This window comes from Ambystoma mexicanum, chromosome 13, assembly GCF_040938575.1.
Source record: "Ambystoma mexicanum isolate Mex_15411 chromosome 13, UKY_AmexF1_1, whole genome shotgun sequence".
In the NCBI taxonomy this organism is placed as follows: domain Eukaryota; kingdom Metazoa; phylum Chordata; class Amphibia; order Caudata; family Ambystomatidae; genus Ambystoma; species Ambystoma mexicanum.
This window is the reverse complement of record NC_090938.1, coordinates 740,633,849-740,658,823: the sequence shown is the minus strand read 5'-3', so window position 1 is coordinate 740,658,823 and position 24,975 is coordinate 740,633,849. Positions and strand designations below refer to the sequence as shown.

The window sequence follows — 24,975 nt, the reverse complement described above, 5'->3', positions numbered from 1 at the left end:
TGTCTGATTTCACGAACCCTAAATGTTTTTCTTGCTTTCAGATTGGCGATACATGAAATCCTGTGAACGTGAGTACCTGTGATTTACAAATTCCAAACCCTAACCCTCCATGGGGCCTCCTGGATCTCGGGGGTCATATTGAGGTGAGGCAGCTTGAGCCCCCTGCAGTGATACTCTGTCATAGGAAAGGAACATGAGTCACAGAGAGTCACTAGTAGGTGAGACGGCATGAGTCCTCTGCAGCGGCACTTGGGACAGATTCTGAGCCTGTGCTAAATGCCACATAGTAACACGTCATTCCCTCCTCCAAATCCTCCCATTCTGAGGGTGATGGGAAGAGTGGAGGAGAGATGTTGTGCAGCAGGCAAGAAAAAACATGTAAAATATGCGCAGATGGAGCGCTGCCGGGTTACTGTGCGCAGAGCACCTCTGGTCAAAATGCAAAAGGAAAAGACACATTTGTACAGTACAGATAGTGTCGGCATGCTTGAAGAGTCTCGGCAGCACTTTCTGTAACGCAGAAAATGTGGCGCTGGCAGCTTGAAAAGAAAACTTATTTCAGACAGTCAGAATGTTTTATGGAAAAGCTAACACTTTGTAAGGAATGCCGCCTCTTTTCATAACTAACAACACCTCCAGGGTGCTGTTAATTAACGCCTCTTCAGGCTGGTGCAGAAAGTGTGCTCTAAACTTCTGAATACAGTCCTTGCCAGCCCCTTACACATGAGGTGGTTGGCAAGGCTAGGCTGTAAATCCCGGCTTTGCAGGAGTGGCAGACTTGATATATTGCCGCCACTCTCGGACACAGCACTTTTCCATTTTAACATGCACCTCTGAATCAGGCCTAGAGACACATCACTTTTCCATTTTAACATGCACCTCTGAATCAGGCCTAGAGACACATCACTTTTCCATTTTAACATGCACCTCTGAATCAGGCCTAGAGACACATCACTTTTCCATTTTAACATGCACCTCTGAATCAGGCCTAGAGACACATCACTTTTCCATTTTAACATGCACCTCTGAATCAGGCCCACGTCTGCAATGCAACTAGCAGGAAAGTGATGCTGCGGTTGTTTAAGGCCTCTGCACTGCAAGTGTCTTGTGAATCTAATTCGAGATCAGTGATCGAGCAAATGGCCTTATCAATATTACCTGGATTCCAACTCACCCTTGGTTTATAGTTATGTTGCTGATTAGGGCCACTATCATGAACCGGCTCAGTGTAATTTATATAGGAGAGGAGGGGAAAGTGGTCACTTTCTGTTCTTGTTAAGACCTTTCATGTTGATGTTTACTAAGACCTACTCGATAGTCGATGCACTATTGTCAGTCACTCTGGTATATTACTCCGGTGAAACGCCTGGGCAAAGACCGTCTAGCATGATAAAGCCTCTGTAGTAAATCATAAATGTTGATGATTAATAGAGAAGTTGTATGGCCACACTTCGGGGCCCAATTAATAATAGCAGCAAGCACTTAGTCGCCTGAAGTGCTGATCTTGGTGATTTGGTAAGAATTGTCAACACTAATGATCAATGCTCCTTTTGGTTGCCCTTGAATCCCCTTGTGGCCATAGTTTGAATGGAATGGCAGCTGCCGATTTCCACGTTATCCTGGAGCCAGGTTTCCTGTAATGCCACTACACAGAAATTGGGGATGTTCTCTAATAAACCATCAGGTTCAGTGAAGTGGGAGAAGCCTCGGGTGTTCCAGGACAAAATGGTAAAAGTGCGGCTAGGATCTTCGTGGATTTTGTGGTTGTAGAGTTGAAGGTAACCAATTCCAGCTGGTAGCAGCCAACCCTTCTTTCTCTTCTAAGGGAGAATGAACACCAACATGCCTTACCCCAGAGCATCAATGGTGACAGTAATAGCGTTGCCTTGTGAGCTGGGAGATGGTATTGATCGATTAAGGTTGACTCCCATAGGCTGGATGTAGAGGGTCTAGTTGAAAGCAAAGGAACAGCTCTACTAGATTTCAGTACCCCCCCCCTATCTAGATGCAGCCCAAACTTTCTAGATGGAGCTTTAACAATAGAACAGTCATAACCTAATTTTCCCATATTTGCATCATGTGACGTGACAAAATCTAGTCCAGCGGGATTGTGAAAATAAACTATCGAGCTAGCATAGTATGAGTCTTCTAGGAGGTCAACAATCATGATATCCTCCATTTGTAGGCACCGCAGTGGAATTATGTCATGGACTAAATGGAAGATGGTTGTTCGATTTGGATAATAGTCCCGACTAACATAAAAACGGCTCCTTACTTTGAGGGCCAAGCAGTCAGCGTCCGAATTAGAATGAGGTTGGTAGAGGTCCCTCTTCCCATTTACTGATTTAGCAAGACCATATCCCTTCATGGACGGATAGTAGGTGGAGCCGTTAGGCTGCGTGTTTGAAGCAATGACGTTAGATGTTATCCCATGATTGTTCTCTTGAAAAGGGTTTCCCAAAACTTCCAGAATGTGGGAATCTTCCGGTAATGTTTGGCAATTAATAGTCTCTGTAGTCTGTATAAATGAACCAGTGCTTTTAGGGTGAACAGGAGTTCCTGCTAATGCTGTCTTTATTTCTGGAGGCACCTCTAGTAGAAAGAGTATTGGACTCAGCAGCTGGAAGTCTTTTGATGTAGTTTTGTTTTTTAGTAGGATGTTAAGCGGAAACTTTGGTCTTATTTCCTTCTAATGGTAGAGTGTCATATGAGCCCTGGTCATTGATCACAAGGGAAGTAACTCTGGAGCTGGAATTAATCAAGCCAGGCGTGTTGCTCAGGCTGCATTGCCACTAAAATCAGCCTATTCAGTATGAGCCATTTTCTTGTGCGCCTTCTTTTTTCTCTTTTTACCATTCTTTATTCATTTGTTAGCAGGTTCATTAGTGATTGAGCCCTCCTTTGACTCATTGTTGGCGATGATCACACAGTTATCCAATCTTAAGGACTGAGCGTAGTCGCCTCCCACATTAAACGATTGCAGGAGTCCTTGACAATGAGCTCCTGTGGAATTCACCGGCATTTACCAGGTGTAAATAGTAGGCGGAGTCCGTAGGAATCCATTGGTTTAATGCCAGCATGGAATTGTGTGCTGATGGTGTTAAACCATGTGCTTTTTTGGGATGGAGCAAGGATATATGATGGACAGTGTTATTCTGTTCAGTGCCCCAGTCTCCTGAAAACAAAAAGAAAATCCCAAACATTGGAAAAAGGACAGGATTTCATGTGTAATGCCTGTCTTTACACTTTTTCCCATCCAGGGTTTTGCAAAATGACCCACTGTCTTTCTTCCTTACTCTCTCTCTCTCTCTCTCTTTCATTCTCTTTATCATCCCTCTTTCCAACTTTTCCCTTGCTACTTTTTCGTGATGTCCATATTCTCCCATCACTCGCTCTCATTTATCTGTTTCTCATCTATGCTTGTTTCTCCTGGTCTCTCTGTCTTTCATCTCTACTTGTTTCTGTCGGTCTCTCATCTCTACTTGTTTCTCACTGTCCCTTTGTCTCTCCTCTCTGCTTGTTTCTCCTGTCTCTCATCTCTGCTTGTTTCTCCCGGTCTCTCTGTCTCTCATCTCTGCTTGCTTCTCCCGGTCTCTCTGTCTCTCATCTCTGCTCGTTTCTCCCAGTCTCTCTGTCTCTCCTCTCTGCTTGTTTCTCCCGGTCTCTGTCTTTCATCTCTACGTGTTTCTCCCCGTCTCATCTCTGCTTGTTTCTCCCGGTATCTCTGTCTCTCATCTCTGCTTGTTTCTCCCGGTCTCTCATCTCTGCTTGTTTCTCCCAGTTTCTCTGTCTCTCATCTCTACTTGTTTCTCCCTGTCTCTCATCACCGCTTGCTTCTCCCGGTCTCTCATCTCTGCTTTTTGCTCCCTGTCTCTCATCTCTGCTTGTTTCTCCCTGTCTCTCATCTCTGCTTGTTTCTCCCTGTCTGTCTCCCATCTCTACTTGTTTCTCTGTGTCTCTCATCTCTACTTGTTTCTCCTGGTCTCTCTGTCTCTCATCTCTGCTTGTTTCTCCCGGTCTCTCATCTCTGCTTGTTTCTCCCGGTCTCTCATCTCTGCTTGCTTCTCCCAGTCTCTCTGTCTCTCATCTCTGCGTTTTGCTCCCTGTCTCTAATCTCTGCTTGTTTCTCCCCGTCTCATCTCTGCTTGTTTCTCCCGGTCTCTCTGGCTCTCATCTCTGATTGTTTCTCCCGGTCTCTCATCTCTGCTTGTTTATCCCGGTCTCTCTCTCTCATCGCTAATTGTTTTTCCCTGTCTCTCATCTCTGCTTGTTTCTCCCGGTCTCTCATCGCTGCTTATTGCTCCCTGTATGCCCTGTGCCTCTTCCTCTTGTTCCTCCTATTACTTTGTTTATCCTACCTGCCTCTCTTTCCATTATGTCTGCTTCTTTCTCCCTGTGTCTGTCTCTCCTCTGCCTCTTCCCTGTCCCTCTCCTCTGTCTCTCCATCTCTCCTCTCCTGTCTTTTGATCTTGGTCCCCCTGTTACTACCTCTCTCATTCCTGCCTCTCTGCCTCTTGCTCATGTGCCTCCCATCTCTCTCTCTCTTTCCTATCTGCCTCTCTCTCCACTCTGCCTCCTTCTTCCTCTCTATCTTCGTTGCCTGCTGCTTTCTCTCTCTCTTCCACTCACTCTTTCTCTTCACATTGCCCTCTCACTCTCCCTACTCATCTGTGTCTTCGTACTCTGTCTCCTGCTGTTTCTCTCCCTGTTCTGCTTATCTTTCTCTCTTCCCTGCCCAGTTTTCTCTCCCTCTCCTTTGTCTCTGCTTTTCTCTCTTGCTATGTTTTCTTTCTCTCTATCTCCTCCTGTCTCAACCATTTACATTTCAATATGCCTGTCTCTTTGCCCGTGTTTCTTTCTCTCACCGTATTGTTATAATTATAATATAATCATTCTTGTCTCTATAGCTCCTCCTTGCCTGTTGCTCTTTTTATTTCATGCTATCTTTTTCTCTGCCTGCTTATCTTTCTTTTTGCTGTGTTTCTCTGTCTGCCTGTCTTTCTTGCTTGCTGTGTTTCTCTCTGCCTGTCTTTCATTCTTGCTGTGTTTCGCTCCGCTTTTCCCTCTTTTCTTGCTGTATTTCTTTGTCTACCTTTCTTTCCTGTTCTTTCTCTCTGCCTTTCTTTTTTGCTATCTGTGCCTCTTCCCGCTTCCTGTCTTTGGTCATTGCTGTGTTTCCCTTGGCCTGCCTATCTTTCTTTCTTGCTTTATTTCTGTCTTTCTTTCTTGCTTGTTCTGTATCTCTTTGCCTACATTTATTTTTGCTATATTTCCTCTGTTTGCTCCCTGTCTGTCTTTCTTTCTTGCTCTGTTTCTCACTGCCTCTCCCCTTCTTTCCTGCTGTGTTTCTCTCTGCCTGTCTTTCATTATCGCTGTTTTTCTCTCTGCCTGTCTTTCATTATCGCTGTTTCTCCATGTCACATGTCTCCACTGTACCAGAAACAAATCCGTGCATACAAGAATGAAATTCAAAAGGCAAAGAAAAGACATTATGATGACAGAATCAACAATGCCACCAAAACACAAAAAGAAATGTTAGAAATGAGAAACCCACCAGGCTGTGATAACACCCCAAATACCTCAGAAAAACTATGCAACGACCTGGCAGATCACTTAAAAAAAAAAAATCAACGACATCCGGCAAACCATACAAAAGCGACCAACCAACCACAACATACAACCCAACTCGGAACCGCAACACAAACTCCGAAGCTTTCCTGAAATATCAGCAGAGGCATTAGCAATGCTGGTTAAACGAAGCAAGAAAGCGGGATCACCCATGGACCCATGTCCCCCAGACATCTACAAATCAATCCTCGCGCGAGGATCGCCAGCAGAACACTACAGAAACCTTCTAAATCTATCACTATCAACAGGGACTGTACCGAAGATCTTCAAATCAGCATACATCAAGCCACTCTTAAAAAACACAAGTGGTGACGCAGATGACCTTTCCAACTACAGGCCGATCTCTAACATCCCCTACCCAGCGAAACTTCTAGAAACCTACGTATATAATCTAACCCAAGAACACGTAGAAAAACACCACCTGCTGGACCAAGCTCAAATCGGTTTCGGACCAGCGAGAGGAACGGAAACAGCACTACTATCCATCTGGGACGACCTCAAAACTAACGCAGACTCAAACACTACTTCAGCCCTTATTCTGCTCGACCTCTCTGCAGCCTTCGACACAGTTAACCACGACACCCTGACCAAAAGACTAGAAAACATAGGCATAACAGACACAGCACTACGCTGGACCAAATCATTCCTAGCAGACAGGACAGAAACCGTTTGGATCAAACCTTTCAAATCCACTCCACGAGTTAACGATTGTGGAGTACCACAAGGATCCTCACTATCTCCACTATATTTCAACATCTACCAGACTCCGGTCATCAGAATTTTCCAAAAATACAACATTACATGTTACAACTACGCAGATAACACTCAGATCATCTACAAAATCAAAGACACTGATGCCGACCATTCAACCCTTACCGACTGTCTGAAAGAAGTCTTCGACTGGATGGATGCCAACAACCTGAAAATCAACCCAGGAAAGACAGAAATCATGATCGTATCCAAAGACCAAGAGAACGAAACCACCATCATCTGGGAGTCCTAATGGACAACAACCTAACTCTGGAGCCACAAATAAACGCAACAGTGAAGAAATGCTTTTTCCTCCTCCGAACGGCAAGAAGAATTCTACTTTTCCTCTCCTTCGCGCACAAAACACTCACTAACGCCACCCTAATCATGTCTAAAGTAGACTATGCAAACAGCCTCTACCTCGGAATACCTGAATACCTCCTGAAGAAACTACAACGGATCCAAAATGCAGCAGCAAGACTACTCCTCAAACTATCCAGAAGAGATCGCATCACTCCAGCCCTAAAAACCCTGCACTGGCTCCCAATTAAACATTGCATCACCTTCAAAACAATGTGCATAACGCACAGGGCAATCAGCGGACAAGGAGCAGAATTCCTACAAAAGAAAATAACAGTCTACAAACCAACGAGACCCCTCCGATCGAGCAACGAAATCTGCCTGGAACTCAAACCATACCTCAAGAAAAAACTTGAAGGCACCTCCTTCTACCACTTAGCCTCAAAAACAACAGCATCCCAAAGGAAATAAGAAACACTGAAGATCACCTAAAATTCAGGAAATCACTAAAAACCTGGCTCTACAACACCACAGACTAAACCTGGAAAACGAAACTGGTAAAAAGGATAACTAAACCGAAAAGACACGTACACCCCTGACCGGGGAGAGCAAAGCCCACGGTAGCTGGACGGGTGACATCGGATAGACAGGAACACAGGCGGCACGCACGGAGACTGAGTCAACTAACAGACAATCCCACCAACACCTTCGCCCACCCCTTAATTAATTACCGCCAGGTACCACATTGGTGTGGGATTACCATGACACTGGCAATCTCCCCCACTACCTGAGAGGTTGTCATTGGCAGGCCCACTAGAGTCTAAATGGAGGATAAGGGGAGCTATCAGAGAGCATATTAGAGGCGGGGGCTAGAGGCGTATGGAACCTGCATGCCAGTCAGACCCAGATCAGGACAGAGCCGCAACAGGGGAGACTACGCAAGCCGAGCGCTCCAATTCAGGATAGAGACGCAAACTAACCAACCCTACTAACAATTTCCCTTTCTGCATACACCTCTCAAACTCCAAACCAAACACAACCAAAACCTACAGCACAACAAACCGCACAAACTTCACTACATGGCAACAACAAAACAAAAACACACATAGCCTTGCACAACAGTACACGACGACTACCGGCCGCAAACACCCCAGGCCCAGCCAACGGACCCATCGGGCTTGAGGCCGCCAACAGCACATCACTGCTCTCTTGCACTTTTCCTGCTTCCTCCCACTAACTCATCCTCCCCTCCTCTTTCAGAGCCGCCAGAGCGCCAAGGGACCACTACGGTGGTGATAGTGCGCGGTACAAATGTCCTTTAACATTAACATGTCTGGCTCTCTTTCATGCTGTTTCTCTCTGCCTGTCTTTCTTTCTTGCTGTGTTTCTCTTCCTGCTAATCATTCTTTCTTGCTGTGTTTCTCCATGCCTGTCTTTCATTATTGCTGTGTTTCTCTCTGCTCGTCTTTCATTATCGCTGTGTTTCTCCATGCATGCCTGTCTATCATTATCGCTGTGTTTCTCCAGGCCTGCCTCTCTTTCTTTAGTGCTGTGTTTCTCTCTCTTTGCCTGCCTTTGTTTCATTCTTTTTTAAAATTTTTATTAACGTGCTACATAACTATACAAACAACCGTTTTTTCAGCACACAATACAAAAACATGAACCCCCCCACTTTTCCTAACAATCAGCGCGAAATGTAATTAGCGATTTACTTCCACCCACCCATTCAGTCCCACCCTTCATTATCTACTACCCGTCTAAAATCAACATTATTTTCCTCCACAAGATAGTAAAATAGATAATGCAAGCTTCATTATTACCATTTAAAAACAACATCCACAATACGTCATCCCGTTCAGATATTCCCGCAGCGGTACATGCGGCGGCCCTCAAGGGCCCTACAGCGTCACAGTTCATTAGGAGATGTTTCGCTGTTTCAATTTTGAGTTCCCCACAAAGCCTGCAGTAACAGAGTGTCCGCGATATATGGGCCGCGATATATATGGGCCCAAGCACTGGTTATTTCCAAGGACTTGGCCACATTTGTTTTAATCTTAAAATAGTCCCACACCAAGGGATTGCCCACAACATTGTGAATATAATTAGGGAGTCGAGCTCGTTGTGTGATATAACCAAGGAATAAAAACACAAGACCTTTTCCCAGAAAGTTTAGTTTTCAGTTGTTCATGAATTTTGGAAGATGATGTTTTTCATGTGCAGTTTGTGTTTTACATAACTGGTATGCTCACCTGAACCAATTGTCAGGGGGTGCCAGTGATCCACCATAGCCAAGATATTCGCCAGATTACTATTTGGCATAAGATGGACCTTAGTCCTGGCAGCCTCAGATATGTGCCAGTTTAGGGAGCCACTAGTTACATTAGTCAGTTTCCAGTGGATGTTGGCACAAGACAGCTGAAATCTCGCATCCCATGGGGCCAGTTCCAGTTTAAGGTAAATCAGCTCTACAGGAGCACGCACAGGAAGGCGAAAGAGTTTCTTTAAAAGCTTACTCTCCAATCTGCTTAGCGACGCAATGTTCCCAAAAGCCCAAACCTCTGCGCCATACAGGAGTATAGGTAGGATCTTGGCCACATACAATTGTGCCAGTATCCCGAGGGAATATCCCCCTCCACCCCTGGCCATCTTGAACAATCCCCCTAGGGCCTGGGCGCATTTCCACTCCAGTATCTCAAGATGGAATGCCCTGGTTCCTCCTGTCGAGCACAACTCCAAGATATTTATATTCGTCGACAACCTCTAGTTCTTTTTCTTCAAGGTACCATTCAAAACGCTGGGCTTTAGCACATGCTGCGGTGAATAAATCATGATTTTAGCTTTAATAGACAAGGAGTAAAGGTCAGAATATTCCTTAAGTTTAGACAAAGCAGCCTGCAGCCCTACAGGAGTGAGGTCGAGCAGGACAATATCATCTGCATAACCCATCCATTGTAGGGAAAGGTTCCCCAATTTAGGCGGGATAGAGGTAGGGTTATGCAGCGCCGATCCCATGTCGGCCTTGTAGAGATTGTAGAGCAGGGGTGCTAGTATGCATCCTTGTTTTAAACCCTGGTAGGTTGAAATCCACGGTGATGTCCTACCTGCTTTGTCCAGGCGTACTCTGACTCTAGTCCCATCGTGAAGTGTGACTATCATAGAGAGGAGACCTGCTGAATTATTCCAACTCGCCAGCTTATTCCAAAGCCTATGCCTATCAACAGAGTCGAAGGCAGCGCTGTAGTCTATTAATGCCACATACACTGTTCTCCAACGAATACTCCAGGGTTGTTCGATCACCGTTAACAGCGCGAGGCAATTGGTGGATGTACTCGGGGCCCTTTTGAAAGCCAGTCTGGTTGAACGGTATTAGGTTCAAGCTGTCTGCCCAATTCCACAATTCCTCCAATAAGAGACAAGTGAAGTTTTTTAATGGGGCGTCTAGCATGGCCAACAGCCAGTAATTGCTCAGATCAATCCTATTGCCCTTCTTCCAAATAGGCACAATGGCACTGTCCCGCCAGGATCGCAGAATCAATGGCACTTCTGTGATTCAGCAAAATAACCAGTGAAGGGCATTAGCCCAATGGGTAGCATCGGCTTTGATCAGAGTACTACAAATACCATCCAGACCGGGTGCTCTGGAGGTTTTACTTCTCCCGATAAGTCTAAGAACATCAGCCGGACCCTTGGAGTAAGTCCACTTATTCTCAGATAAGTTTGTGAGGGTTTTCACTGTCGCACCACTCCCAACTATATCCACCGTGGCAACTCTCCCCAAGGTGTTGCCAATGAAATCAATCCAAGCTGTTTCCGAAACACCGACTAAATTACATCTCACGTGGGAATCACCATCAACGATCTTCCAAAACTGGCGAGTGTCATTAGATATAGCACAATCCACCAATGAACGCCAGCAAAGGCATTCCAGTTCATATCTACGGCGCCTCAACCATTTACAATATTGGCCTCTTTGACCCGTGAGGCATGTTCTGTAGCAGTCTTTCCTTACAAGCTAGTTCTCTAAGGAGAACAGAGTTCCTTTCTCCTCATGGTGGTTTGCTTATCAAACGAGTGTTTGTGGGACCCAGCAGTAGACACACGAGCCTTAGAGTTCCTTTCAATGAGGAAATTAGTAATAACCGACTGGATCAGGACAGCAAAATCCATAACGGCATTAATGGCGCAGGTTTTAGAGCATTCGAGGGAAGTTACCTCGCAATCCTCTATGTATCCAAGCAGAGCCGACCGCATAGGGGCCTGGATCGAAGAAAGATTTTGTGCGTTCCATGAGACACGTTTCAAGGCGGCATTGACTCCAAGCTCCCCGTCGGCTGACATAGTCTGAGGTGCTTCATGTCAGTTCAGACTCACTAGAAGCGGAAAGTGATCGCTCTCCATTCTGAAGATCACACTCATGTCAAGTATCAATGAGCAGGAATTCACAACAAAGACGTAATCCAGTATACTACTCCGATTTTTGTCCCGTGCGAGTATATTGTGGCGGGCAGTCGGACGGCACAGATCCATTTAGCATCTTAAACCCACATGAGTATAAGATTCTTGCCCACTCCAAGCCCCTCTTACAGAAACATGAGAGAAGATCATCTGTCAGAATGATCTCAGAGGTGGCTACACAGTCTGGGCGGGACAATTCCCTCGGTATCCTGGAATTAAAGTCCCCACAGATTATACAGAGGGTACATCCAAGTTTACACTGGAGGAATAAGTCCAACTTGGACATCACCATCTCACGTGGGGTCCTATAGGGGGGGGGGATCATAGACGTTCACAACAATAAGTTCACTGGACACCCCACAGAATGAACCAGTTGTCAAGGTAATATTACCAACTAACAAACTAGGAGAAGTAGTAACAATCTCCACCACAATAAGGGGGCTCTTAACTGCGAGCAGTAGGCCTCCCTTGGGGCGACCCCGTAGACCCTTGGTCGCCAGTTTATGGGAAGATTGCCAACCATCAATGACATATTCTTCATTCTCCAGCATGGCGTCTGGCATGGATTCACATGCTCATGAATATTCCCCGTCGTCGGGCTGGGAATCCTCTGTAAAGAAAAAATCAGTATCAGTTTCGTTTCTGATCTGTCTTTCTTAGTAGTAACCAATAACTGATCTCTGGGTCATACTGCCCCTAGCCAATGGCTGCCCTCTCCCTAAGCCCCTCCTCTGGCAGCCATCCTCAGATTTTTACCGCACGTTCAAGTGTTGGGAGTCCTCGTGCTTAGCTCTCGAGCTTTTACTACGTGTTTCGCGCTTTTTCAGGAGAATTTTCTCATTTTTTTGGTTAATCGAGCCTGAAGCTCCACCGTTTCTACTTCCGATCAACGGGGACCCGTTTCGGAATTTTCTACGCCCCTCAAGGGTGAAGTTTTCGTCGAGTTACGCTTCTTGGAGGATTCCAGAAGACTTGCGGCCTACACGGACATGGCCCAGGACAAGAACTCGTCGCCCGGATCCAAGCTGTTCAGGAGCTGCCCTGGATGCGGGTTACAGAAAGTTTTCAAGGAGGACGAACATTCGAGATGCCTCTACTGCCTCCACGAGGATAAGGCGCACGTAGAGAAGGACTGTGTGTTCTGCAAGAACCTGTCGGAACGGACCATGAGGGACCGTCGATCCCGCCTCGCCAGCTGGTTGGCAGCAGGTGAGAAGAAGAAAGGGTCTGAGCGGTCTTCTAAGTCCTGTGAGGGCGCCCCGGCGACGGGGGGCCCAACAGAAGGCAAAGCACTGCGAGTCCGCAGGCTCCGGGAGCGCCGAAAGGTCGGGCTCTTCGGTTGCCAGGCAGGGCGCGCCTTCCCCGGCACCATCAACCGCGAGCCAACGCTCTGGTTCGGGGAAGAGGAAGTCCGAGAACCCAGGTACGCTTCGGGAGAAGCCCTGGCCGATCTCGACGGAGGGGGAGCGAGGCGATGTCCCTCCCCCCAAGGTGAAGGCCCAGGACGCACCTAAGGTGGTGAAGGCCCTTACCCATCAGGCGAAGGCCTCTATCGAGGGAATCGCGGCATCCCTGGCGAAGCCGGCAGAGGCTCTGCCAGTGGAGGCGACCTCGGGGCCCAGAGTCTCCCTGCCACCACGGAGGGAAGCCTCTTTCCGGCCCATCGATAAGACCCCCGTGAAGACCCCGGTGGAAAAAGAGGGGGGGGGCACGGTGGCCATCACGGATTCGGAGTCAGCCTCTGAGGAGGAGCTGGTGCAAGCCGTGAGGAACCTCAACGAGATATTCGAGAAGGTTCGAACCCACGGGGCAGCCCCCCGGGAGATAGTCGAGGAGATCGACGAGGACGACGACGAGCAGCCTGCTCTCCCGTCGCAGCCAGTGCCCGAGCCTCAGGATAGCTCAGCGGCCATTTTGTTGGCGATCCAATCCTTATCCACGGAGATAAGGATGAGATTACCACGGACCCCGACGGAGGTTCCAGAACCAGGCCCGTCGGGAAGCCCCCCAAACAAGCGGAGGAGGATCCACCCCGCCCTGCCCTTCGTGCCCGCAAGGCCTGCGGAGCCCTCTTCTCCCTCGCCTGACCCCGGATCGGACACGGCGACGGATACAGCGACGGGGACCCCACTGGCTTCTCCCCCCGGCGAAATTGGCTTGTCCACGCCATGATCGCCAGGGCGTCTGAGCTGTTCCAGCACTGCCCGGAGGAACAGAAGAAGGAAGGCTTCCTCTATCAGCGGCGGGAAGCCAAGAGAAAAATGGTCCTCGTGGTACCGTTGCTCGACGACATTTGGGACGAGGGGCTTGCCGTCCTGAAGACTCCTTCCACGGTGCCCGCAAAAAGGGACCGGTACGAGAAGAAGTACCGGGTCCCCGACACCGCCCCCCTGTGCCTCAGGGCCCAGCCAACGCAGGATTCGGTCGTTTCAGCAGCCAGCAAGAAGAAAGCGGGGGGGCAGCAGCTTCAACCTCCACTTCCCCGCCGGACGGCGAGGGAAAGAAATTGGACGCCATGGGGCGACTGGTCATTTCGTCGGCGGCGACGACGACGATCTAGGCGGCCATCGCCTTAGCTATTGTGGCCCGGAGCTTTGGTTCAAAATAGCCCCCCTACTGGACTTCCTACCAGACGACAAGAGGGCGGAGGCCCTAGGGATTCTGCAGGAAGGCGAAGTGGCGTCGGACCACGCCATAACGGTGGCAACGGACATTGCCGATACCGGTTTTCGCCAACTGGGCAACAGGGTTTGCCTGCGACGACGAGGATGGCTCAGGGCGACTGACTTCCATCAAGACGTCCAGACCAGGGTGATGGACATGCCGTTCGACGGCAACAACCTGTTTGGGAAGACGGTGGATGAGTCTCTTCAGGCCATCAAGACGGACACGGAAACGGCCCGAGCCCTGGGAGCCCTTCAGCAGCGACGGCCCTTTCGGAGTTCTGGAGGCAGACAGGGGGCCTCCAGAGGTTCCAGCGGTGGCTCCTCTACCTATCGCCAGGCGGCCCGCTCCTCGTCCCAAGAGGCCTACAGAGGCCGCGGCAAGCAAGGAGGATCTCGCCGCCGTCACCAGGGAGGACAAGGCGGCAAAGCCTCGGCCAAGCAAGACTGAACCGGCCGTGGCGTCGGGCCCCCACCGAAGCACCCCGGTGGGAGGCCGGCTGACGAAGTTCGTCGGCGTGTGGGAGACCATCTCCACCGACCGTTGGGTGCTGGATACCCTGACCCAAGGACACTCACTCGAATTCCAAAAGAAGTGCCCTCACATTCCCACCGTGGCCAGGAAGGAAAATCACGTCCCTCAACTGCTGTTGGAGGTAAGGGCGATGCTCAGAAAAGGTGCCATCGAGCTCATCCCGAAGAGGCTCCGGGGCTCCGGAGTGTACTCAAGGTACTTCCTCGTCAGAAAGAAGACGGGCGGCTGGCGCCCCATCCTGGACCTTCGTCGTTCAAACAAATATATCAAGGCACAGAAGTTCAGGATGGTCACCCTCCAGCACGTGCTGGGACAGCTGGAGGAAGGCGTCTTCCTGTCGTCGTTGGACCTGGAGGATGCTTACTTCCACATCCCCATCCTAAAAGGACACCGAAAGTTCCTCAGATTTGTAGTCCAGGGCCGTCACTACCAATTCAGAGCCCTACCATTCGGATTGAAGTCGGCACCCAGGGTGTTCACCAAGTGCCTAGCGCCGGTGGCGGCGCGGCTGCGCCTGCAAGGGATACACGTCTACCCCTACCTGGACGACCGGCTCATCCGTGCAAGGACAAGAGAACTCGCCGTCGAGCACACGGCGAGGACCATCCATCTACTCACAGAACTGGGATTCGCCATCAACTACCCCAAGTCCCACCTGGTACCGTTGCAGGTGGCCCTGTTTCTGGGAGCGAAGCTCGATACAGTGAGGCGCCTGGCGGCTCCGTCGGAGGAAAGGACGAAGGCCATCCTGGGCAAGGTGCAGCGCCTGCTAGCCACGGACGTGGCCAGGGTGAGGTCCATCAAGTCCCTCCTAGGGATGATGTCCTCATGCATCTACCTGGTGCGCCTTTGCAAACTACGGATGCGCCCGCTCCAAGAATTCCTCGACGCCCGTTGGACCCAAGCGACGGGCAACTTCAAAGACAGAATCCTCCTCAACAAGGTGTTCCGTCGGGCCATTCAGTGGTGGGGCACGGACTTCCAGACCCCGGCGTACCAGGAGACGGTGACGACGGACGCCTCCCTGGAAGGATGGGGTGCCCACACCGGAGTTCTACACGCAAGAGGCCTTTGGCTCTCGCAGGAGATGTCCCTCCACATCAACATCCTGGAGCTCAGAGCCGTGTTCTGGGCGCTCAGGTCGTTCCTCCCGTCCCTCAAGGGCAAGGTGGTGAGGGTCTTCACGGACAACACCACCACGATGTTCTACATACGGAAGCAGGGTGGAACCAGATCCCCAGCCCTATCCAAGGAGGCCCAGGATCTGTGGCATTGGGCCGTCGCCCAAGGGATGTTTCTGGTGCTTTTTCATCTGGCAGGAATAAAAAACACCATCGCCGACTCACTCAGCAGAGAGCTGTGCTCGTGCCACGAGTGGGAACTACACCAGGATCAAGCGGATCGACTCTTCCAGCGATGGGGCAAACCCCAGATCGATCTGTTCGTGACGAGGACAAACTCCAAGTGCCGGAGGTTCGCCAGCAGGTTTCCCCAACCGAGGAGCATGGGCGATGCTTTCTCGTTCCCCTGGGACGGCCGATTCCTGTATGCATTCCCTCTGCTGCCGTTGCTGCTCTGGCTCATCAATCAGCTCAAGAGGTCCCGGTGCAAGATGATCCTCGTCACACCGGCGTGGCCGAGGCAGATCTGGTTCCCGGACCTTCTGGACTTGTCAGTGTCTCCACCAGTCAAGCTGCCGGCGGACGCGGATATTCTCCCCAGAGGAGGAGGCGCCATTCTTCATCACGACCCGGCGTCGCTGAACTTGCAGGCCTGGCTCCTGCAGCACTAGAGTTTGGAGGGTACGATATCCCGGCTTACTGCAGAGCGGTGCTTGCAAAGGCCAGGGCGTCCTCAACTCTCAAGTGCTACGGACATAAGTGGAAGAGGTTCTCTGTCTGGTGCCGTGCACAGAAGATTAACCCTCTGCGGATTACGGCCCCTCAAGTACTGCCGTACCTACTGTCGCTGGCCAAGGCTGGACTAGCTCACGCCTCCATCAAAATACATCTGGCCGCCATCTCCCGATACACCAGAACTGCAGGACGGACGTCTTTGTGGTCTCATCACCTGGTGAAGGAATTCATGAAGGGACTATTCCGATCATTCCCGCCGGTGAAGGCCCCTGCCCTGGCGTGGGAGCTCAACGTGGTGCTGACCAAGCTCATGGGGGCCCCATTCGAGCCTATGCATTCGGCACCGTTGAAGTTCCTGTCGTGGAAGACAGTTTTTCTCGTGGCCATCACCTCCGCACGATGAGTGGGAGAGATCCAGGCCCTTTCTTGCAAGCCTCCATACTTGACTTTTCACGACACGAAGGTGGTGCTGAGGACGCACCCCTCCTTTATGCCCAAGGTGCCGTCGGACTTCCACCTCAACGAGCCCTTGGTGTTGCCAGTTTTCTTCCCGTCGCCGGCCGAGAGGACTTTGCACTCGCTGGATGTGGCTAGAGCGCTGAAGTTCTACGTAGACCGCACGAAGAGTTTTCGGAAGACATCACAGCTATTTGTGAACTTTGAACCTGTGAACCAAGGGAAGGCTCTCTCGAAGGCTTCCATTTCCAGATGGCTCTCCGGCTGCATCATGCACTGTCACCAGTTGGCAAACCGACCGCTGCCCGGCCGTCCGAGAGCCCATTCGACCAGAGCGATCGCCGCTACCACGGCGTTCTTGTCTGGTGTGCCCCTGCTGGACATCTGCAGGGCTGCTACGTGGAGGTCGACGCACACCTTCACGAGATTTTACTGCGTCGATCGGGACTCCAGGGAGGAGTCCAGGGTCAGCCAAGCAGTGCTGCGCAACCTGTTCGCCTGAAGGGCCTGGTTAGGAGGTAAAGTGTAACACCCCCCTCCAATAAATGCGATGTCCGCGTGTGTTCCAACTGAGCAGACTTGATATTTGGTCAGGGACATGTGCTAAGGGCCTGGTCCCCGTGTAGAGCCACCAATTTTGCCAGCCAAGTCCAATGAGATTTTTCCCCCTCAGAACGGGCTGGAAATCCAGCCTCATAGTTAACTTCGGGGGCAACTGGGATTTTATTTAAGTTTAATTCTTTATTGCCGGGTAACCCGTTGTCATATCTATCTATCTAAAAAAAATGTATATGGCGACCCTCGCCCAAAGGCCTCAGAGCGCTCACAGGACTTACAAACATGAACACATAAAGAGAAGAACAAGGGTGAGCTAGGCCACTCCATTTGAGGGACAAGCCCTTGGGGAGAAACCTGCGCTCATAAGTTCATATTAATCAGCTTTTCTGTCAAAGAGAAAGGTTTTCAAACGTTTTTTAAAATTTATTGTAGATACACATCCCCTAATGTCTGGCGGGAGCGAGCTCCAAAGGGAGGGGGGGGGCCCAGGCATTAAATCCAGCCCCTCCGATCTTTTTTAGGATGACACGCGGTTGATCCAAGGTTACCCTATTATTTGAATGGAGAACCCGTCTAATGGGAGTTCTTTTCACTCTAGTGGAGAGGTACAGCGGGGCTTCACCTGCCAGGCATTTAAACACTAGGACAGAGCCCTTGAACTGAAAGCGCTGCTCATCTGGGAGTCGGTGCATTCTACTGCGGGATTCAGAGAACTGTGCACGGCGGCCAAGGCCGCAAACAGCACGCACCGCTCCATTCTGCGTTACCTGGAGCTTCTTAATATTTGCTTGAGACGTGCCCACCAAGAGACTGTTGCAATAGTCAAGCTTTGTGTTCACTATGGCTGCTGCAATCAGGGCCCTATTAGCCTCTGATAAGTCGCGGCGAATCTGCCACAGCAGGTGCACGTGATAGGAGCACGAGGATTTCAAATATGAAAGAAAGATGAGAATCAAAAAAGACTCCATGCGTCTTAACTGAATCGCTCACTGGGATGATATTCCCATTTATCACAAAACAATGATATCTCGTGCCATACTCCCTTTCCACCAGCACACTCATATCCCATACGTCCAAATGATATCTTGTGCCATACTCCCTTTCCACCAGCACACTCATATCCCATACGTCCAAATGATATCTCGTGCCATACTCCGTTTCCACTGGCACACACTCGTATCCCATACGTCCAAATGATATCTAGTGTCATACTCCGTTTCCACCAGCACACGCTCGTATCCCATAAATCCAAATGATATCTTGTGCCATACTCCGTTTCCACCAGCACACGCTCATATCACATACGTCCAATGATATCTCGTGCCATACTCCGTTTCCACCAGCACACGCTCATATCACATACGTCCAATGATATCTCGTGCCATACTCCGTTTCCACCAGCACACTCATATCCCATACGTCCAAATGATATCTTGTGCCATACTCCGTTTCCACCGGCACACGCTCGTATCCCATACGTCCAAATGATATCTCGTGCCATACTCCGTTTCCACCAGCACACGCTCGTATCCCATACGTCCAAATGTTATCTCGTGCCATACTCCGTTTCCACCAGCACACTGCTCGTATCCCATACGTCCAAATGATATCTCGTGCCATACTCCGTTTCCACCAGCACACTCATATCCCATACGTCCAAATGATATCTCGTGCCATACTCCGTTTTCACCAGCACACTGCTCAATAAATATCGTAGAGGGATAATAGCGTGGAACAAGTCCAGTATAAGGGCACGATTCAAAACTAAAGTGTCCTGGCCACAGAACAAACTCCGGACCCTCAGGGCCCTGTGGGTGCAGCTATCCTTGCCTTAGAATCGTTACTGGGCCCTATTGCTTTGTTTCTCTTTGCCTGCCTCTTTCTTGCTGCGTTTCTCTCTGCCTGCCTCTTTCTTGCTGTGTTTCCCTCTGCCTGCCTCTTTCTTGCTGTGTTTCCCTCTGCCTGTCTTTCTTTCTTGCTGTTTCTCTCTGCCTGCCTCTTTCTTGCTGTGTTTCTCTATGCCTGCCTCTTTCTTGCTGTGTTTCTCTCTGCCTGTCTCTCTTTCTTGCTCTGCTTCTCTCTGCCTGTCTCTCTTTCTTGCTGTCTTTCTCTGCTTGCTAATCGTTCTTTCTTGCTGTGTTTCTCTCTGCCTGTCTTTCTCTCTTGCTGTCTTTCTCTCTCTGCCCCTCTAGGTTTATTTCATACTTTCATCCAATCCCTCACTTTGGGAATCTCAAGCAATATCCAGCATTTGCGTAAAAAACACGAGAGAAACGCCCGTCTTTCCTCTAAACGAGTGCAGAGGGGAGTGGGCGGGGGACCAAGGCGACAGTCCTGCCTTTATTTCTTCATTTCTCTCCCTCCTCTTTAGTGTTCTGTCTCCTTCCGTATATCCCCCCTGCCTCTCTCCCTCTGCTGGGATTTCTATCTCCCTTGCTGTCTGCCTATTGGTCACCGGCTCCTCTATTTCCTCTCTGCGTGTCTTTTCCTCTGTCTTTTTCCTATTAGTTCTCTCTATCTCCCTTTCATTCTCCCCACTCTCTGCCCCCTCTGTCTTCCTCTCCCACTCAACCTTCTCTCCATTTTTTCTCTCTTCTCTCTCTTTCCTGTTTCTCTGTTAGTGTGTCTCTCTCCTGTTGTTTCTCTGTGCTAGTGTGTCTCTTTCTTGTTGTTTCTCTGTGTTGATCTGTCCCTCTCGTTCCTGTTGTTTCTCTCTGTTAGTCTGTCTCTCTTTCCTGTTTTTATTCTGGGTTAGTCTGTCTCCATCTTTCCTGTTTGTCTGTGTTAGTCTGTCTCTCTGTCTTTCCTATTGTTTCTCTCGCGCATCTCTGCTCGGTCTCCCCCTCTTTCACCTCTGCCTGCCCTGCTCTGTCTTTTTCTCCCAGTCTTTGTCTGTCGCTGTCTCTGATCTCCCGTCACTACATGTCTCTTTCTTGTCTGTCTCTGTGCTCTCTCTTCACCCCTTCACTTCCTTTGCTCGGCAGAGCTGCAGGTCACTCTCTGGCTGGGAGTGAGGTGTGTAAAGATGTCAGAAGAGAAGGTGGGATGGGTGATTTTGGGGGATTTTCCAAGAGTTCACTCTGTTTTATCACGAGACTGCCTGCTAGGTGGGGGGACTCTGAATAATATGAGAGGGATTATAAGTGTCTCTCTCTGTTCTACCTCTGACTGTCTCCGTTCACTGTCTCTCCTCTCTTCCTCGCTCTGCTTCTCATCATGGCCATGTTGCTCTCTCCCTCTTCACGTGTCTCTCTCTTCCACTCATCCTTTCCTCCATGTTCCTCTCTCTGCATCTTCGGCGGTTCCCTCTCGTGTCTCTTTGTCGTTATTGCTCTCTCTTTTCTGTCTTTAATCTGCAATCTTTCTTTATTTCTATCCGACATTCAGTCAGTCTCCTCTCTGCTTGGTTTTCAGTCTACCTTTCTGAGTCTCTCTACTGTCTGTCTCTCCGTTCTGTCACTCTCCTCTCTGGCTGTCTCTTCTGTGTCCCCCTCCCTCCCACTCTTCTCTCGTCTCTGCTGTCTCGTCTCTCCATTTTCTCTGCAGATCTCTTGTACCCGCCCCTCTCCTGTCTGCCTCTCTTCTGTGTCCCTCTCTCTCCTCTCTGCCTGTCTCTCTTCTATGTCCCTCTGCAGATCTCTTGTACCCGCCTCTCTCCTCTCTGCCTGTCTCTTCTGTGTCCCTCTCTCTCCTCTCTGCCTGTCTCTTCTGTGTCCCTCTCTCTCCTCTCTGCCTGTCTCTTCTGTGTCCCTCTCCCTCTCTCTCCTCTCTGCCTGTCTCTTCTGTGTCCCTCTCCTTTCCTTTCTCGCTCTCTCCTCTGGCTGTCTCTTGCGTTCTTTTCTCTGTTTCTTCGTTTCCATCCCACCCCCTCGCTCCCCCCATTCCTTGCAGACCCGAACGGGGAATTGTGGGCAGGGGGAGGGGGGAGCTCTCCCCGTTATCTCTGGAATTTGGGGTTCACTTCGGGTTTCATTAAAGAATCAAGGAACAGCCGCATTCCCCTTGGGCTGTGGGCGGGGTCTGCAGGTGTCTGGCGACAGGAGGCTGTGATTGGCTGAACTCCCTCTGTTGGTGTGATTGACAGGCTGTTGGCGCCCTGTGATTGGCTGGTTTCTGAGCCGGGCTTCTCTCTTGCAGGTGAGGTGATTCTGGATCCTGGCACCGCTCATCCCCGGCTCATCGTGTCCGCGGACGGGAGAAGCGTGAGATGCGAAGCCCGAGCCCAGGACCTGCCCGACACCCCCCAGAGATTCACTCTATACCGCTGTGTCCTGGGGAGGGAGGGGCTGAGCTCCGGGAGGCATTACTGGGAGGTGGAGGTGGGGGGCTGCCAAGGCTGGGCCCTGGGGGTGTGTGATGAGTCTGTGCCCAGGAAGGGGGGGCTCACACTATCACCTGAGGGAGGATTCTGGACAGTGGAGCACTGGGATGGTAAATGCAAGGCTCTCACCTCCCCTCGCACCCCCCTGACCCCCCGCGTTCCCCCCAGGGTCCTAGGCTTCTTCCTGGACTATGAGGCGGGCAGGCTCTCGGTCTACGATGCTCAGGACCGGGCTCTGCTCTTCACCTTCCCGGGGGCCTCCTTCCCCCGCACCCTGCGGCCCTACTTCCTCACATGGAGCCCCGAGGGGGGGCTGCGGATCCTCCCGGGGGCAGGAGGGGACTGACAGCAGCGGAGCCCGGCAGCAGGTAAGAGGGGGCTGTGTCTGTGGGGGTGGGGCATGGGGGCTGCAGGTAAGGGGGGCTGTGTCTGTGGGGGTGGGGCATGGGGGCTGCAGGTAATGGGGGCTGTGTCTGTGGGGGTGGGGCATGGGGGCTGCAGGTAAGGGGGCTGTGTCTGTGGGGGTGGGGCATGGGGGCTGCAGGTAAGAGGGGGCTGTGTCTGGGGGGGCGCAGGGCTGCAGGTGAGGGGGGCTGTGTCTGTGAGGGGGGTTGCAGGGGTTGCAGGAAAGGGGGGGCGCTGTGTCTGTGTGGGGAGATTGTGGGGAAAGAAATGAGCGAGGGGGGCAGCAGGTAAGAGGGGGCTGTGTCTGTGGGGGTGGGGCCGTGTCTGTGGGGAGAGATTGGGGCCCTCACTAGCGGTGTATAAAGGGGTGGGAACAGTGGCTCGTCTTTATTGGGGGCGGGGGGCACTGCTCGCCCTTGCAGTGTCTGTTGTAGGGGGGCTCACCTGTCAGTTTACTTCTGCGGGGTGGGGGAGGTGAAACTGGAGTTCTTATAAAGGGGGGGGTTACTTGATTCGGGCGCTGTCCTGGGATATTTAAGAAGTGCGGGTACTTTTGCCTCTTTTTAGTGGGGGCGGTGATGAGGGAGGGGGCTTGGGCGCTATCCTCTGTTTGGGGGGCCCAGAGGGGCTGGGATTACTGTGCTGTATCTGAAAGTTAGTTTTTTTGTGCGGGGGGGGGGGCGGTTAAGGGATGTTTAAGAAGTGCGGGGTACTATCGCCTCTTTTTAGTGGGGAAAAAATGAGGGAGGGAGGTGGGTGGGCACTGTCCTCTGTTTTGGGGGGGGGCTGGGGTTACTGTCCTGTATCTGAAAGGTAATATATATTTTTTTGTGCGGGGGGGGGTAAGGGTTTTGGCGGGTGCCTCGTTCGAGCGGCTCCTGTGGTTTGGCAGATTTCACTTGTGGTCTACACAGGAGGAGAGGGGGCTGGGAGGCACAATGGGGTCTTTTGTTAATGAATTGATTTAGACTTCTATTGTGACCCCCACCTGGTTTTTCCCCCTTTTTAATGTGCATGATCTGGGATTTCTCGGTAACTGCTAGTCTTCCATTCCCCAGACAACACTGACCCCTAGTGGCACAATTAGGAAGGGTTTATTTACATCTATTGGTAGGTCTTAGCACATCTTAGTATTTATTTCAAAACTGTTTTCTAGTTTTCTTTTTGCTGTTCTCTCTCTTGGTGACATCTTTTCAAACCACATGGTCTTCAGCTCTATATTTGTTTTATTTAATCCTGTTAGACAACTGCGCTAACTACATACACATCCATGTTTGCAATGATATGTTCCTTTCTATGTTTGCATTGTACTTCTGTCTCACTATTGACTCTTGGCAACTATCAAATCATTATTTTATTTCCTGAGATGGTTTTACTAACTACCTGCACTTCCACTACCTCTGACCATCTCTAAACATTTGCACAAAACTTGGATAATTTTTCTCTCTGCTCCTTTTACCGCCTTCTCTTACTTTCTTCACTTACTCCTTATATCTTCTCCAGTTCATCACATTAACAGTCTGCGTGATATATGCAGTGAAAGAAACGTTAAAGGGATGTTATGGTTTAGTTGCTCCCATAAAAATCTTTGAAATTCAGAAAAACAACGTTAAAGGGACGTTATGGTTACAGCGCAAAAATCGGAAAGTCAAAGAAATTCACCAGTTATCCTAAGCTATGCAACCATAACTCGCGCCCCCACCATGCACTGCTCAGAATAACACCCAGAACATCAAAGATGGCATCACTGATGACATCACATAGTAAGCAGTTAAAGCATTACCTGGATATACCGCATTCAAGCATGACAGTCATACTTTGAAAGTGCTATATATGTAAGCCTTCACCTTGCAGCATGTTCCAAAGTAAATTTCCTTGGGGTTTGGCCTGAGCACATGATGCACATACATGGACCAATAACAGGACCCAGACAGATAGTACAGTTTGTATCTTTTATTTGTGTGATGACTGACACTAATCTTAGATTCATTCGCTTGCTTTCCCACTTGCTAGATGTTACCTGTCTGTGCGCATCCAACCACGTGTCTAGTAATCCCTGTATACTCAGCCCTTGGCTCCAAGTGCAACGTCACTCAAGGTCCTGATAGGCTTGGACTTCTAATCCACCAGATCTGGATCTACTCTACTCATCTAGTCCATGCAGAGAGTTGGGGGCAGATCTATCTCTTCGGCTGGGGCCTCCCTCTGGAACAGCCTCCCTGCCTCTCTCAAACTTGAGCAGAACCACCTCTGGTTCCGGAAGCAACTGAAGACCTTCCTTTTCGCTTCTGCTTTCTCTCTTCCTCTCCCCTGCCGATGCACCTGACTGCTCCGCGCACTGGTCACCTGGTCACCCTCTGAACTCTGGCCCAGGCTCCTGCATGTCCTGTTGCCCTCGCACTGCCTCCGTGCTCCCCGGCACTTAAGGGTCTGTATCTGCAACCCTACAGTCCCTTCTCTCTGCACTTATGAGCCACACGCTGCCTGCACTTGAGTTAACTGCACTCCCCCCCCTTCCCCTCCCCCTGGCACTTCTCCCCATCTCTCTTCCCCGCACTTGCGCGATCTGAATGACACAAGGCAATTTGCCCTCCCTTTTTTCCCCCTCTTTGTCTTGTCGCGCCTAGAAACACTTGTGGACAGGCGCGTTCTAAATGCCACATCATATCATATCATGCTGGACCCATTGCCTATATTCATGGATTGTTAGATTGCTGTATTATCCACCCACGCGTCTAGTAATTCCTGTATACTCGGCCCTTGGCTCCATGTGTAACGTCACTCAAAGTCCTGATAGGCTTGGACTTCTAATCCACCAGATCTGGATCTACTTGACTAGTCCATGCTGGACCCATTGCCTATATTCATGGATTGTTAGATTGCTATATTATCCACAGACAGTGTCTGTTTGAATAAGTACATTTTGTGATGCATGGACTATTCATGAGAGGCCGACCTATCACCCTTCATATATTGGTAGCAATACCCTAAACACAACCCTATGCCAGGACTTTGTCTAGATTGTTAGAAATGAGTGATGTCATTGAT

General features: G+C 50.2%; 1 protein-coding gene across 3 annotated transcripts in view; it reads left to right on the top strand.

Annotated features, from left to right (window-relative positions):
- The window catches only part of LOC138521874 (E3 ubiquitin-protein ligase TRIM39-like), a 225,539-nt gene that overhangs the window by 132,890 nt on the left and 67,674 nt on the right, over positions 1 to 24,975 (top strand). For 2 of the 3 annotated variants that reach the window (XM_069635029.1, XM_069635028.1), the window contains 2 exons: positions 42 to 68; positions 21,339 to 21,890. In XM_069635029.1, coding sequence (XP_069491130.1) covers positions 42 to 68; positions 21,339 to 21,868 — 557 coding nt within the window. In that variant the 3' untranslated portion in view covers positions 21,869 to 21,890. The remainder of the gene's footprint in view (positions 1 to 41; positions 69 to 21,338; positions 21,891 to 24,975) is intronic. The other variant, XM_069635031.1, reaches the window with a different exon arrangement.